Genomic DNA, 14,103 nt, shown 5'->3' with positions numbered 1-14,103 from the left:
ACAGTGTTTCTGACAAGTGGTTACTTTTTTCTTGAATACCATACAACTGATAATACTTTGAGGGAAAGTTTTGCTTGAATCAACTTATGTCAGCCTCCATTCATGCTACATCTGTCTTCTGGAATGATACCCGTAAATTTAATATGTCTTTTAATTCACAGACTTTCATACTTGGGATTGCTGTCATGTTCCCTTTAAGCCCTCTTTTCATCAGCCTTCATGCCTCTAATTTCTGCAACTTTCCCTCATCACCTGGTTTCAAATTTGGTACCCAGAAATGAACATTAATAAAGTGGACTTATTTTCTTCATTGACCTTGACCTTCTCTTCTTTCACGTGATGCCTGAATTTGCACTTGCTTTTTTTGTAGCCATTTCACAGCATAATGCAATATGTAAAGTATTTTTTTAATGTTTGTTTATAATTTTTTTTAAACATTTATTTTTTCAGAGACAGAGTGTGAGTGGGGAAGGGGCAGAAAGAGAGGGAGTCACAGATTCCAAAGCAGACTGCAGGTTCTGAGCTGTCAGCACAGCTCCTTTCCTAGGGAGGTCATTGGTAAAATTTTCAGATGTTTGTATTTTTACCTTTAGACATTTCAAAATGGATATAGTACTATTAGAATGCATTTTATCTTCTTAGAAAAAAACCCAGCTACAGCCCTAAAGCCAAATGCAGGAGGAGTTCCCTCCCACAGTGTGAGGAGAGTGTGAGGCACATAGCAGAGACTGACTTTGCCTGTCCTTTCAGAAAGAGGAACTTGAGAACAGGAGCAGGGACACTTACTCCCTAGGCCATCTTCTTAGTCCCATTGGTTTTTGGATATCAGCTTTAAGATATCTCCAACCTTCTGTATCTAACCAGTCAGCATCTCTGAATTTTGGATGTCCACCAAAGCAACTCAAAGCTGGTGTGTTCAAAACTCAGCTCTTAATACTACCTCCACAAACTTGATTTTCCCCCAGTGTTCACCAGCTCGGTACATGGTACCACCACTCATCCTAGTGGCTCAAGTCAGACACCTTGGAGCCATCTTGAACTCAGTCTTCCATTCTTCATTCAGCTTTACCCAGTCCAGACCACCAGGCTCTTTTGTATGGACCATTTCAGTAGTCTTCCAGCCACCCTTTCTCCTCCTGTTCTCTCCTCATGCATTCCCTAACACAGTTACCCAGGCACACACACACATAAAAACACTGTATTCTGTCATAGCAGCCAGAGTGATCCATTTATTTAGCTTATTTTTATTTTTTTTAAGTTTATTTATTTTGAGAGAGAGAAAGTGTGAGTTGGGGCAGCGGGGGGAGGGTAGAGAATATCCCAAGCAGACTCCTCGTTGCCAGCACAGAGCCTGATGCGGGTTTCAAACCCACAAAGTTGGTTTGAAGTTGGATGCTTAACCGACTGAGCCCCCCAGGCGCCCTTGGAATGATCCATTTAAAACACAAGTCAGACTGTTAACGTTCTTTGCTCATAATTCTCCGTCGTTCCCATCATACTTGGGTTAGAAGGTTTTTACCATAGTCTGGAAGTCCCTTCATGGTGTGGTAGTGCCGTGTCTCCCACTTCATCTTTATTACTTTTCTCCTCATATTCTGCAGTAGCCACATTGCTTTCCCTTTGAAGATACTTCAGCATACTAAACACACTTCAGTCTCGGGGCCTTTGCACTGAACTGTTTGTGCCTAGACATCCCCCCACCCTAGATATCTCCCTGTCTTTCTGTCTCATTTCAGGTTTTGCTCAAAAATGTTGTCATCTCAGAATAGCCTTTCTTGACTATCTTATCTAAAATAGAACTCCATTGCTCTTACCTGGTTTCATTTTTTCATAGTACTTTTTACTGTTTGGTATCATGTTTCTTATTTTTGTTTATGGTATAACTCCTCTATTAGAACATAAACTCCTTGAGGGGTGCCTGGCTCAGTCAGTTAAGTGTTAGACTTCAGCTCAGGTCATGAGCTCATGGTTCGTGAATTTGAGCCCCACATTGGGCTCTCTGCTGTCAGCACAGAGCCTGCTTTGGGTCCTCTGTCCCCCTGTCTCTCTGCCCGTCCTCCACTAGTTCTCTCTGTCTCTCAAAATAAATAAATAAACTTCAAAAAGTTTTAAAGAAAAGAAAAGAACATAAACTCCTTGAAGGCAGGGACTTCGTTTTCCATATCCTGTAGCTACACAGAATCCCTCTGTGCCCTCTCCTGCTGGGAGAAGGTGGTAGAAATGCTAACGGGCTCAGGCTTCAGAACTTCTCACTGCACCCTACCTTTTCGAGGATCTTAACCTTCTTTTATCTGTTTTGTATACTGAGCCTTGTTAAGCTTTGTTCAACTAGAGTTAAAAAATTCCAGGTTTTCATGATCTCTGTTTTTTCTCTCTCAAATGTCTAAGCCAGGATTACTCAAACCTTGATACAACTGACAGTTTGAGCTGGGTAATTTTTGTTGTATGGGATACAATTAACACCATAGTGAGATCCCATTATGTATTGGCCAGGTGGCACAAATGTTCAAATTTGAATCTTCCAGCTGTTGAGAATGTGGGGCAACAGGAGCTCTCAAGTGGCTGCTGATGGACATGTATATTCGTACTACCACGTTGGAGGGGCGCCAGGCTGGCTCTGTCGGTAGAGCATGCAACTCTTGCTCTGCCACAGCAAGAGTTGTAAGTTCAAGCCCCATGTTGGGTGTAGAGATTATTTAAAAATAAATTATTACTGTTTTTTTTCTTTTTTTGAGGGAGAGCTTGTGAGAGTTTGAGCACACACACTTGAACAGGGAATAGGCAGGGGGGGAGACGGAGAACCTTAAATAGGCTCCTCTCCCAGTGCCTAGTGCGATGTGGGGCTTGATCTCATGAGCATCATGAGATCATGATCTGAGCTGAAATGAGGAGTTGGATGCTTAACTAACTGAGCCATCCAGATGCCCCTAAAAATAAAATCTTAAAAAAAAAAAAACAGAACAACCCACCACAGTGGAGAAGAGTTTAGCATTATTCAGTAAAGCTAAGGATGTGCATATCCTTTCATCTAACTCTAGCGCCCTGAGTACATGCCCTAGAGAAACTCGTGCATATGCAGAACAACATGCGAGTATAAAAATATTCATAGTACTGTTGCCTGTGATAATAATTGGAAAGCACCCAAACATCCATAAACAGTAGACAAATCCAGTACCACAGAGAAGTTGTGGTATATTTGTAAGTAGCGCACAGCAGTGGAAAGGAGCAAAGTACTCGTTCTCACAGCAGCTTGAATGCATTTCATAAACATGAAACACAAAGGAGATACATACAGGTAGGCAGAATCCATCTCTGCTGTTTAAACTATACAAATGTTTTATGACTCTGCTGTTTGCTATGAAAAAAAGCCTGATTTCCAGAAGAGTAGAGCTCCTCTAACAAAGACGTGAGGTTGTGCAGAATAATTGTGTGCCTCGGTTGTCATGTGTAACCCCAAGTCAAAGGTTTTTCCTTGTGTTCCTCTTAGAGAGCGCCAGATCAAGTGTCCCAAGTGCGATAAGCTGTTCTTGAGAACAAATCATTTAAAGAAACATCTCAATTCTCACGAAGGAAAACGCGATTATGTCTGTGAAAAGTGTACAAAGGCTTATCTTACCAAATATCATCTCACCCGCCACCTGAAAACCTGCAAAGGTCCCACCTCCAGTTCATCAGCACAAGAGGAGGAAGAAGAGGATGACTCCGAGGAGGAAGAGCTAGCAGACTCTGTGGGGACAGAAGACTGTCGAATTAACAGTGCTGTGTATTCGGCAGATGAGTCTCTCTCGGCACATAAATAAAAGCCAACTATTTTGGATGGAAAATGCAAAAGGGAAAAACGTACAACTAGCTATCCACTACAGTGGTTTTTGTATAAAATGGTTTCTGATTTTTTTCCAGCCGACAGTCAAAGCAGACTGGGAATGGATAAAGCACTTATAGAAGAGTATCCTAATGAAAACACTTTAGAACAGATTGGGAAAGGAGAGCAGGTAACCTATTTTTAAGTGATGTATGGGGAGGAAAGCGTCAGCTTTTGAAGTCTGTTCTTTATTTACATGGGAAACTAGGTGGTGCATTTATACCTCAGAGCTGTCCTCTGCCCAGACCAGTCAGATTTATTTTAGATTCTTCCATTGTTCCATTTTCCTCCCAGCCCCATGACTTGGTCCCTGCCTCACAGCCATCCTGATTGCTGATTGTGGTTCTGGTGTTTCGTTTTATGTAGACTATCGTGACTTAAGTCATCCCAGAGTGGATTGGAACACGGCAGTGTAAGCTTGTTACTTTGCAGCTAACAAGGTTAAAGCAACACCTGCCTTAATCTCTCTTGGCTTCTTGGGAATTTAGGGTAGACCTTGCTTCCCAAAATTTCAGCAGATGCCCAGAGAGGGCAGATTAAAAAGGACTAGCCAGGCAGCAGGCAATGGTGGAGAAAAGAAAAGGAGAGACACTTGGGCCACTGTCCAGAAAACTAGCTTTGGCGGAAGCCAGGTTGAGCCACCTGGTTATTATTCCTTAGAGATCCTTGTAGGTTCAGACATGTGTCTGTCTCCAGTAAAGCCTCCAGCCTCTAGACAAAGGGGACCCGGAGGTGTAGTGAGCCAAGTAATGCCTGCTGGATAATCTGACAACAAGCACATGTGGACTCAGCTGGCAAAGTGGTATCTTGGACCGTGGAAGGAAGGAGGGAAAGATCCTTTATATCTGATTTATCCTATGAAAAAGAACAAGACACCATGAAAATGTTGCCAGCACGGAATGACAAATGATTCCAAACACATTGGAGCATTTGCAAGGTTAGACTTCAGTTGTCCGTGGTGAAGGATCTCCTCTGTTAAGCATGGCAGGTGCCGAAGGATTTTGAAGGTATAGAAGGCTTAATGGTCACCACATGGGTGTGTTTCAGGGTCCCAGCTTAGTTAGTTCATCCCTCCGGTCCTTCACTTGGTCTCACATGCGTACCCTGTTTACACAGCAAGAGGCAGACACATCCCTGAGCTGACGGTTGCTAGAACGTGCGCCTGCTCTAAGGTGCAGCCTTGGGGCTGGAGCAGAGAGGACTCTGGTAGGAAGGTTTTGCTGCTAATGTATTTATGGAATGAATGTATTTCATTCAAATCTGTATTCCTCTAGGAAGGATTAAAATAAAAGCCTTTTTTAAAATACAGGATTCTGCTTGTAATCTCATTTTGTGGAGGAAGAAGAATGAGTCATTTAGGGAAAAATCAGGTATAATTTTTTCCCCCTAAGGTTAGAAGTGGAGAAAGTATTTCCTAAGTAGTGTAACTTTGAGATCATGTATTTCTGCATAACAGGGCTTGATCAAACTTTTTCCTGTGTTTCCCACTCTCCCCTCCTGCTTCTTTCCTCCCTGAGGGTCCCTGACTATGCTGCCTCCTTGGAGAACTGTGGCAGGTCTACGGTTGAGGGATGGGGTGAGGGCTGGCTGCTGATACTGGCTCATGAAGCCTCTGGCAGGCAGCACTGGTGGGACTGGGGCAGCTCCAAACTCAGCCTTTTGCTGAAGGCATCCTGGTGGCCGGCCACCTCTGTTCTCAGGAAACTGCTGGTGCTGGAACTACAGGCCCCCTTGCTCCTTCTGTCTCGGGAGCTCAGGCTGGGTTAAATTCCTTCATTTCCCAGCACTGGTTGAAATGCCATCACAGATAGTTAAGCCTGGTATGAAAACAGGAAGCCTGGAAAATAGTTTGAGAATGTAGCTGTTGCTTATTTTCAACTGTCTCTTCCATTTTTTACCTTTTTTTTTTTTTTTTAATCTTTTTAGTTTCTTTTGAGAGAGAGCATGAGTGGGAGAAGGGCGGAGAGAGAGGGAGGAGGAGAGAATCCCAAGCAGGCTCTGCATTGTGAGCATAGAGCCCAGTGTGGGGCTCGAACCCATGAACCGTGAGATCTTGACCTGAGCGGAAATCAAGATGCTTAACCAACTGAGCCACCCAGGAGCGCCGCCTCTCCTTTTTTACCTCTTCGATCTCAATGGCATGTTCTAAGTTGTTCCCAGAAAATGAACCGCCTGGTAACTGCCCTTTTGACAAGAGTTTACTCTGCCTTCTCTACCTATTAAAGGTGGCTTCATCTGTTGCTGCTGTTGGGGTCAGTCTGTTGTTGGAAGATAGTCACATTGAGAGACAGGATAGGAGTGTGGGCTCTGGAGCCCTGCTGAATGTCTGCAGCGTGGGCCTTGCTGCATGATGGTTCGTATCCTTAGCCTAGTTTTGCAACCAGTTTATGCCTGTTTACTTAACTGTAAATAGAGAATAATAAGAGTTCCCATTTTATAATACTGTTCGAAGTTAAAGTTATTTAATACTAATTACTAGTTATTTAATGTAAAGGGCTATTATAGTGCCCCACATACAGAAAGCAGTGTTAGCTAATAGTCTTTCAGTTTTAAATTAGCCACACATAGATTTCTAGCCTTAAAGTCTGTCGTTGACTCAAGATGCTCCAGATTTTAGTGAAACAAGTAAAACTGGCATGATTGGAGTCTTCAAGGCCAAGCCTGGAAGCTGGTTTAGTTTTCTTGTACGTGAGTGTATATAGTACTTGGTGTTTCCTTCTTTAAAAGGTGAGCTGCTTATAACCTTGTGTGTGTGAACTCAGGTCCTTAGCACATCAAAGGGCAAAGAGGTGACAAGAATTTGTTTCCTTCAACCTCTTCAGCTTGTTGGCCTATATATACACTTCCTCTTTTTTTGCTTTGTTTTTGAAGTTTGTTTTTGAGAGAGAGAGAGACAGCAGGGGGACGGGCAGAGAGGGGGAGAGAGAATCCCAAGCAGGCTCTACATTGTCCATGTGGAGCCTGATACGGGGCTCAAACTCACCGTGAGATCGTGACCTGAGCCGAAATCAAGAGTCATATGCTCCACCGACTGAGCCACCCAGGTGCCCCATACACGCTTCCTAGTAAACCCTCCTTTGTGTCTTGAGCGTACCAGAAGTGGTCAGCCTCTCATCAGGTTTGTAAACTTACGGTATCTGATCAGCAACACTACCCCGTAGAGTCAAATACTCAATGAGTCTTCAGGTATACAAGTGATTACTATTATGGGTTGAATTGTGTTCTTCCAAAATTTCATATATTGAAATTCTAACCTGTAATACCTCAGAACATGAGCATATTCGGCAATAAAGTCTTCAAAGAAGTGATTCAGTTAAAAGTGAGTTCCTTCATCTGGTATGACTGATCCAATTAAGAAGAGGAAATCTGGATACAGGGAGACCGTGTGAAGACACGGGAAGGAAACCACTCGTCTGTAAGACAAGAAAAGAGGCCTCAGAGGAAACAATGCTGATCCTTTGATCTCGGACCTTCGGCCTCCAGAATTGTGAGAAAATTAATTTCTGTTGTTTCGGTCCCCCAGTCTGTGGTACTTATTGTGGCAGCCCTGGCGAGCTAGACACTGTCCACCTGAAGGTATCACCTTTATGATGGATGCTGAACAAACAGCTTTCAGTACAGTGATTGTAACTGTAACCTTAGCTTTACAGTTTATCACTTGCAACATGAATGGCAGCGACAGTTCAGTTCGTAGTGGAATGTATTGCCGCTGGCAGGTTTCTGTACTTCTGAAAGGGATAGCATCACTTCTCAGCTATGTTTTTGTTCCTTCATTTTTCTCGCGTATACACACTTGAGAGTCCTGGAGGCCCCCAGGCCTGTGTAGTCCTCACACAAGGACAACTTTTCCAAAACCATTTATTGGGGCGCCTGGGTGGCTCAGCTGGTTAAGCATCCGACTCTTGATTTCGGCTCAGGTCATGATCCCACGGTTCATGAGATTGAGCCCACACATGGGGCTCTGTGCTGACGGCATGGAGCCTGCTTGGGATTCCCTCTCTCCCTCTCTCTGCCCTTGCCCTGCTCATGCTTGCCCTCTCTCTCTCAAGTAAACTTTACAAAAGTAAAAAAATAAAAAATCTTTAAAAACAAAACATTTATTAAGCGCCAGCACAGTGTAAGGCTTTGTAGAGGACAACAGAACAGCCAGGACTCTGCCCTTGCCCCCTGGAACTCAAAATTTTAGAGACCTGATTGCACAGTTGGCTCACCTAAGGAGCTAAACAATGTTGAGTGTCTGGGTCAGCCCCAGACCTACTGATGAGTCTCCTGGACTCCCCAGGTGATCCTGAACCCGTCCGCAGGAGTCTTCTATTGGAGACCACAGAAGATACAGTTGTAGACGTCTGTACCTGATGCAAGCCATACCATGGTGAGTGTTACAGGTATAAGTATTATTAAAATCTAAGAGCAAGAGTGAAAAAGTCGTAAGAGAAGCCTAGTAAAACGGGGGAGAACTGGGTCTAGGTGTAATAAATGAAGATGGGGCAATGCATTTGAGATCCAGGACTAAAAATTTTAGAGAATACCTAGCTTACCAAATCAATAGCTGCTTTTTGATTATTTTATTTTTGATTACAGTGATACTGTTTCCTTGTGGCAGGCATTGTTCTAAATGCGTTAGAAATAACATTTACTGTGCACGGTGACCTGTGATGATTTTTACGTAAGAAGAGGCTGAGGTGCAGAATTATGTGGCACACGGTTCCACGGCTAGTAAGCGGTTGTGTGTGCCTTGTTGGTTCTTCAGCAGTGGCTCGGTGAAAGTTGGGGTCTCACCATGGCATATATCCAGGTTACAAGTCTTGCAAGGAAATCACAAAATCTAAACTATTCCACTACACAAAGCATATGTGTATACACGAATTAGGGAGCTCATGAAAAGCATGCTTTGGTCTCTGGTCTCTGCTGGAGCACCTCCCCCTGCCCTTTTGTCCTGGCTGCGTACCTGCTGAGGCACAGGCTGGAAGATGGGCTTTGGGGTAGGACGAACATATAATCAGTTTATAGCCAGAATAAGAGAAAATCACTTAAGGAGAAAGGTACTAATGTTAGGAAAAGTTGGTCAATAGACAACTTACAGCCCTTCTTAGCTAACATGGTCCTAGGGCATTTTGACACATTTACTTGTACATCTAGTGTCTAATAGTGCTAGTGTATTTTATTAGGTTTTTTCTTCAATGTTTATTTCTGAGAGGGAGAGAGAGGGAGAGAGAGCGAGCGAGCAAGCGGGGGAAGGGCAGAGAGAGAGGGAGACACAGAATCTGAAGCAGGCTCCAGGCTCCGAGCTCCAGGCTCTGAGCTCCAAGCTGTCAACACAGAGCCTGACACGGGGCTCAAACTCACAAACTGTGAGCTCGTGACCTGAGCTGGAACTGTGAGATCATGACCTGAGCTGAAGTCGGATGCTTAACTGAGCCACTCAGGCACCCCAGTAGTAGTAGGCTATTTTAGTTTAATGTTTGTTTAGTCCTTAAGGAGCGTTATGAAAGTGGGTTTTATCCCATTTTATAAATGGTGAAAATGAAGTTCAGAAAAATTACGATTTTCTGCATTTCATATTCAATGATTTGCTACCTGGGAGCATTTCTTAAAATGTGTATATTTCTCTTCTAGCTTCTTTTTCATGTTAATCTGATGATGTGACTGCTCATTTCAGTGGGCATCACACTCTCCCTGTAGTAGTTGTATGTTTACCCTGGGGTTGTGAAATGCATTTTTATAAACAGAGAATGCCTTTGTGAGCCACTGTTCTTAATTGGTTTAGAGAACTGGCACTCTACGAAAGATGAATTATTCAAAAGCGTGGGAGAGGACACAGTGCTCTATTAGGGACTTTTTCAAGATGACTGACTCAGAAATGCTGCAGCAAAAAGAAAGTGAACCAGGCTATTTTGTATCTGAAATTCCCCAAATGCAAGTAAGCGTGTCAGCATATATTCTCTTTGGGAAAGGAACATGTTAGACCTTAAGGGTGGCAAGGGGAGAGGTGCATGTGTAAGTAAAAACAATGGCTCTGACCAGGAAACCCAATTGCAAGCTTCTAAAAAGGAAGGAAAAAACAAAACGTATGGACAGCATCCTAGGCCTTTGTTACAGGTGTGTGGTTAGGATGAAGAACTACATCATTGTTTTAAACAGTAAAGATGGAAGAAACCTAAGTATCCTCCAGAAAGGTGATGTTGAGTAAGTTATGGCACATCCATATGAAGCATTACAGTGCTGCTATCTAAAAGGATGAGGTAATCCATATGTTAACATAGAATTATCTCCAAAATATATTAAGTGAAAAAGTATGTTGTCTAACCTTCTATTATCTATCGATCTAATATTTAAAAACCCTGAATTGTATAAAGAATATACTATAGATTGTCAGTCCCGTTTTATACTTTCCTGTTCTATGCTAAAGCTAAAACCTGCTTCCCAGACTCCTCCAGAGCTAAGATGCCAAACAAAACCAAAGTTCCTCTGATCAGATGACTTGTATGAGATTTTGATTCAGAACTGAGTTATGTGGGGAGAGAAGCAAGGCCTGAGGCATCTGTTTATTATGCAGGCTTGGCTCTTACCAAGGGTGATGTGATCTGGGAGCTAGTGGCTGTGATGGATGGAGGTTTTCTGACGTGGCACGTAGCTCCTTGGTCATAAAAGCAGCTGTTGCGCCTGGCGAGTTTACTTCTACAGTTATGGGATTGGGAGACATTCCTAGAATCCAGCCTAGAATCCTATCGAACGTTTTCAATGATACTGTGAGTTTACGATACTGCTTAAACTAGATTGAGGAGATTCTGTTGTTTGAAAATACAAATATTGATTAAGTAATTGGTATCAGAAATATTGCAGGAAACATATCCTCAAGGAAATGTGATCTTAGTTTTAGTTATATGAACTGGGTGCGTTTCAAGGCAGCAAGAACCCAGCTACTGTTAGAAGATGGGACACAGAATTGTGCTGGAATGGTGTTAGATCTTCACCTTTGATCACTTGCTATGAAATGTACTCAATCAATTCAGCTTGATCTAAACTATGTTTTTCTTCCCCTGGCTTAGTATCCTCAGAATTTTTTTGACATGTATTCCTCAAGAGCTAGAAAGTTGTTGCAACTCTCTTAATATGTCAGCCTTCTTTTCCAGGGTTTGGCTTAGTCAGAGGTCAGAGGCAGTAAGAGGTGTATGAATGGCAAACGAGAATTGGAATTTTATTTTGGTGTGGTCATTAGAGAGTATTCAAGAAAGTCAACCATTCTCATTAGATAGGGGAGGAGGAGGAGCTTCTGTCGGGGTACTTGGAGTTACAGTATTGGAATTCTCTCAAGTATCACCATTCCCTGTTTCGGGATTGTACTTTTCCCACTGAAATATAATAATTTTCATTTAAGAAATCTGTTGAAACTGTGAGTCCAACACAGTCCAAACTGTGTGCTGTAAATCAGTAACTGGCTCAGACTCTGCTTCTGGTTTATCACCATATCAGCCTTATAGCTACCAGAGGGAAGATACTAATCGGGACAGTCATGGATAATTCCTGGTTCTCTGACCTAGCGTATATGTCTATTAGGCAGTTGGATAGGAATATGAAGTTTGCCTCAATATTAAGGTTTTCCATTTTTTCTTGTATCAGTTCTAGTAAACTATGCTTTTCTAGGAACTTGCCCATTTTCTAAACATGTTCGGATTTAGTTACGTGCAGTTGTTCTATATCTTATCAACGTCTATAGGACCTGTAAGGTCCCCTTTTTTTTTGCTCCTGATGTTGATAACGTGTGTTTTTTTATGATCACTACAGCTCATAAGTTTATCAATTTTCTTAGCATTCTAAAGTATCTATTTTTTGCTTTGGTGATTTTCTGTAGTGTATGTTTGTTTTCTGTGACATGATTTTCTTCTCTTTATTATTTCCTTCTCTCTACATTTTTGGATTTAAATTGCTGTTCTTTTTCATCTTACGAGGACTACTGAAAACTGACTTTTCTAATAGGCATTTGAGGCTGAAAGTCATCTCTTTGATACAGTTGTAGTTACATTCTACAAGATGTTACGAGCCTTACGTTCATTGTCATTCAGTTAAAAATGTTTTCTAATTTCTGCTGTGCTTTCTCCTTAGACAGTCTACTTAGATTATTTATACATGAATTCCTGAATTTCCAAATTTTCAGGAGTTTTCTAGTTTCTTTTCAAATTGATTTCTAGGTTAATGCCATGATCAGAAAACATACTCTGAATAATTTCAGTTCTTTAAAATTTGTTTATATTTGCTTAATGGCCCTGTATTGGGACTATTTTGGGAAATGTTCCTTTCATACTTGAAAAGAATATGTGTTCTGTTATTTTGGGGTACATTGTTCTATGAATAGCTGTTAAGTCAACTTGATAGTTAACTTGATAATCAACTTACTTTTTTGTTTCCTTGTTAAATCAGTTACCAAGAAAGGTATATATTAAGTTCTCCCACTCTGATTGTACATTTGTCTATTTCTCCTTTTAGTTCTGTCATTTTTGCTTTACATATTTTAAAACTATGTTTCTGAATGTTTAAAAATCTAGAAATGTATCTTGTGGGACCAATCTTTTTATTGTTATAAGAAGGATGCTGTCTTGGAGTGCCAGGGTGGCTCAGTTGGTTGAGTGTCTGACTTTGGCTCGGGTCATGGTCTCACAGCTCATGAGTTTGAGCTCCGTGTTGGGTTCTGTGCTGACAGCTCAGAGCCTGGAGCCTGCTTTGGATTCTCTCTCTCTGTCCCTGCCCCACTCTCACTCTGTCTCTCTCAAAATAAATAAACATAAAAAAAGAAAATAAAAAGGATGCTGTCTTTATGATGTGTCTTTCCTTAAAGTCTATTTTGATAGCAAAATAGCCGTACCACATTAATTTTGGTACTTGCATAATGTATATTCCTCTACTCTTTCTTAAGTTTTTAATTTTAATTCCAGTATAGTTAATATACAGTGTTGTGTTAGTTTCAGATGTACAATATAGTGATTCAACATTTATACAATTACTCGGTGCTCATAATGATAAGTGTAGTCTTTAATACTCATTACCTATTTCACCCATCCCCCCACCCATCTTCCCTCTGGTAACCATCAGTTCTCTATAGTTAAGAGTGTGTTTTTGGAGTTGTCATGTTTTTATTTTGTTTTTGTTTCTGAAATTCTACATATGAGTGAAATTGTATGGTATTTGTCTTTCTCTGACTTATTTGCTTAGCATTATACTCTCTAGCACCATCCATGTTGTTGCAAAAGTAAAGATTTTATTCTTTACTTTTGGGTAAAGTAAATTGGGTAAAGTAAAAAAGTGTGGTAGAATATTCCACTGTATATATGTATACCTACCATATCTTCCTTATCCATTCATCTATCAACAGACACTTGGGCTGCTTCCATAATCTGGCTATTGTAAATAATGCTGCAATAAACAAGAGTGCATATATCCTTTAAACATTCTTTTTAAAATATTTATTCATTTTTGAGAGACAGAGACAGAGGTGAGCAGGGGAGGAGCAGAGAGAAAGGAAGACAGTATCCCAAGCAGGCTCTAGGCTCTGAGCTGTCAGCACAGAGCCCGACGTGGGGCTCAAACACATGAACCATGAGATCATGACCTGCCTGAGCCGAAGTCAGATGCTCAACCGACTGAGCCACCCAGACACCCCCATAGATCCTTTTGAGTTAGTGGTTTTTGTTGTTGTTTTGTTTTGTGTTTTGGTAAATACCCAGTAGTGTGATTACTGAGTTGCAGGGTAATTGTTAACTTTTTGAGGAACCTCCACTGTTTTCCACAGTGGCATTCCCTACAGTACATAAGGGTTCCTTGTTCTCCACAGTCTTGCCAACACTTACTGTTTCTTACGATTTTGATTTTAGCCATTCTGACAGGTCTGAGGTGGTATCTCATTGTAGCTTTGATTTGCATTTCTGTGATGATGAGTGATATTGAGCATCTTTTCATGTGTTTCTTGGCCATCTGGATGCCACCTTTGGAGAAATGTCTGTTCATGTTTTCTACTCATTTTCAAATTGGATTATGTGTTTTTTGGGTGTTAAGTTGTATAAGTTGGTTATATATTTTGAATACTAACCCCTTATCAGATGTGTCATTTGCCAATATCTTCTTCCATTCAGTAGGTTGTCTTTTTTGTTTCATTGATTGTTTCCTTTGCTGTGCGGAAGCTTTTTATTTTGATGTAGTCCCAATAGTTTATTTTTGCTTTTACTTCCCTTGCCTCGGAGACATACCTA

The 14,103-nt window shown here is 41.5% G+C and overlaps 1 protein-coding gene across 2 annotated transcripts in view; it reads left to right on the top strand.

The window, feature by feature from the left end:
- The window catches only part of PRDM4 (PR/SET domain 4), a 56,862-nt gene that overhangs the window by 20,575 nt on the left and 22,184 nt on the right, over window positions 1-14,103 (top strand). The window contains exon 11 of one of the 2 annotated variants that reach the window (XR_007457023.1): window positions 8,145-8,234. Coding sequence is in view for 1 of the 2 variants with exons in the window: in XM_049627510.1 (XP_049483467.1) it covers window positions 3,488-3,800 (313 nt within the window). In the remaining variant the exon portion in view is untranslated. Of the gene's footprint in view, window positions 1-3,487; window positions 5,169-8,144; window positions 8,235-14,103 lie in introns of those variants that run through there. The other variant, XM_049627510.1, reaches the window with a different exon arrangement.

The sequence above is a fragment of the Panthera uncia genome, chromosome B4, assembly GCF_023721935.1.
Source record: "Panthera uncia isolate 11264 chromosome B4, Puncia_PCG_1.0, whole genome shotgun sequence".
In the NCBI taxonomy this organism is placed as follows: Eukaryota; Metazoa; Chordata; class Mammalia; order Carnivora; family Felidae; genus Panthera; species Panthera uncia.
The sequence above is the reverse complement of the archived record's forward strand: the minus strand, read 5'-3'. Positions and strand labels throughout refer to the sequence as shown.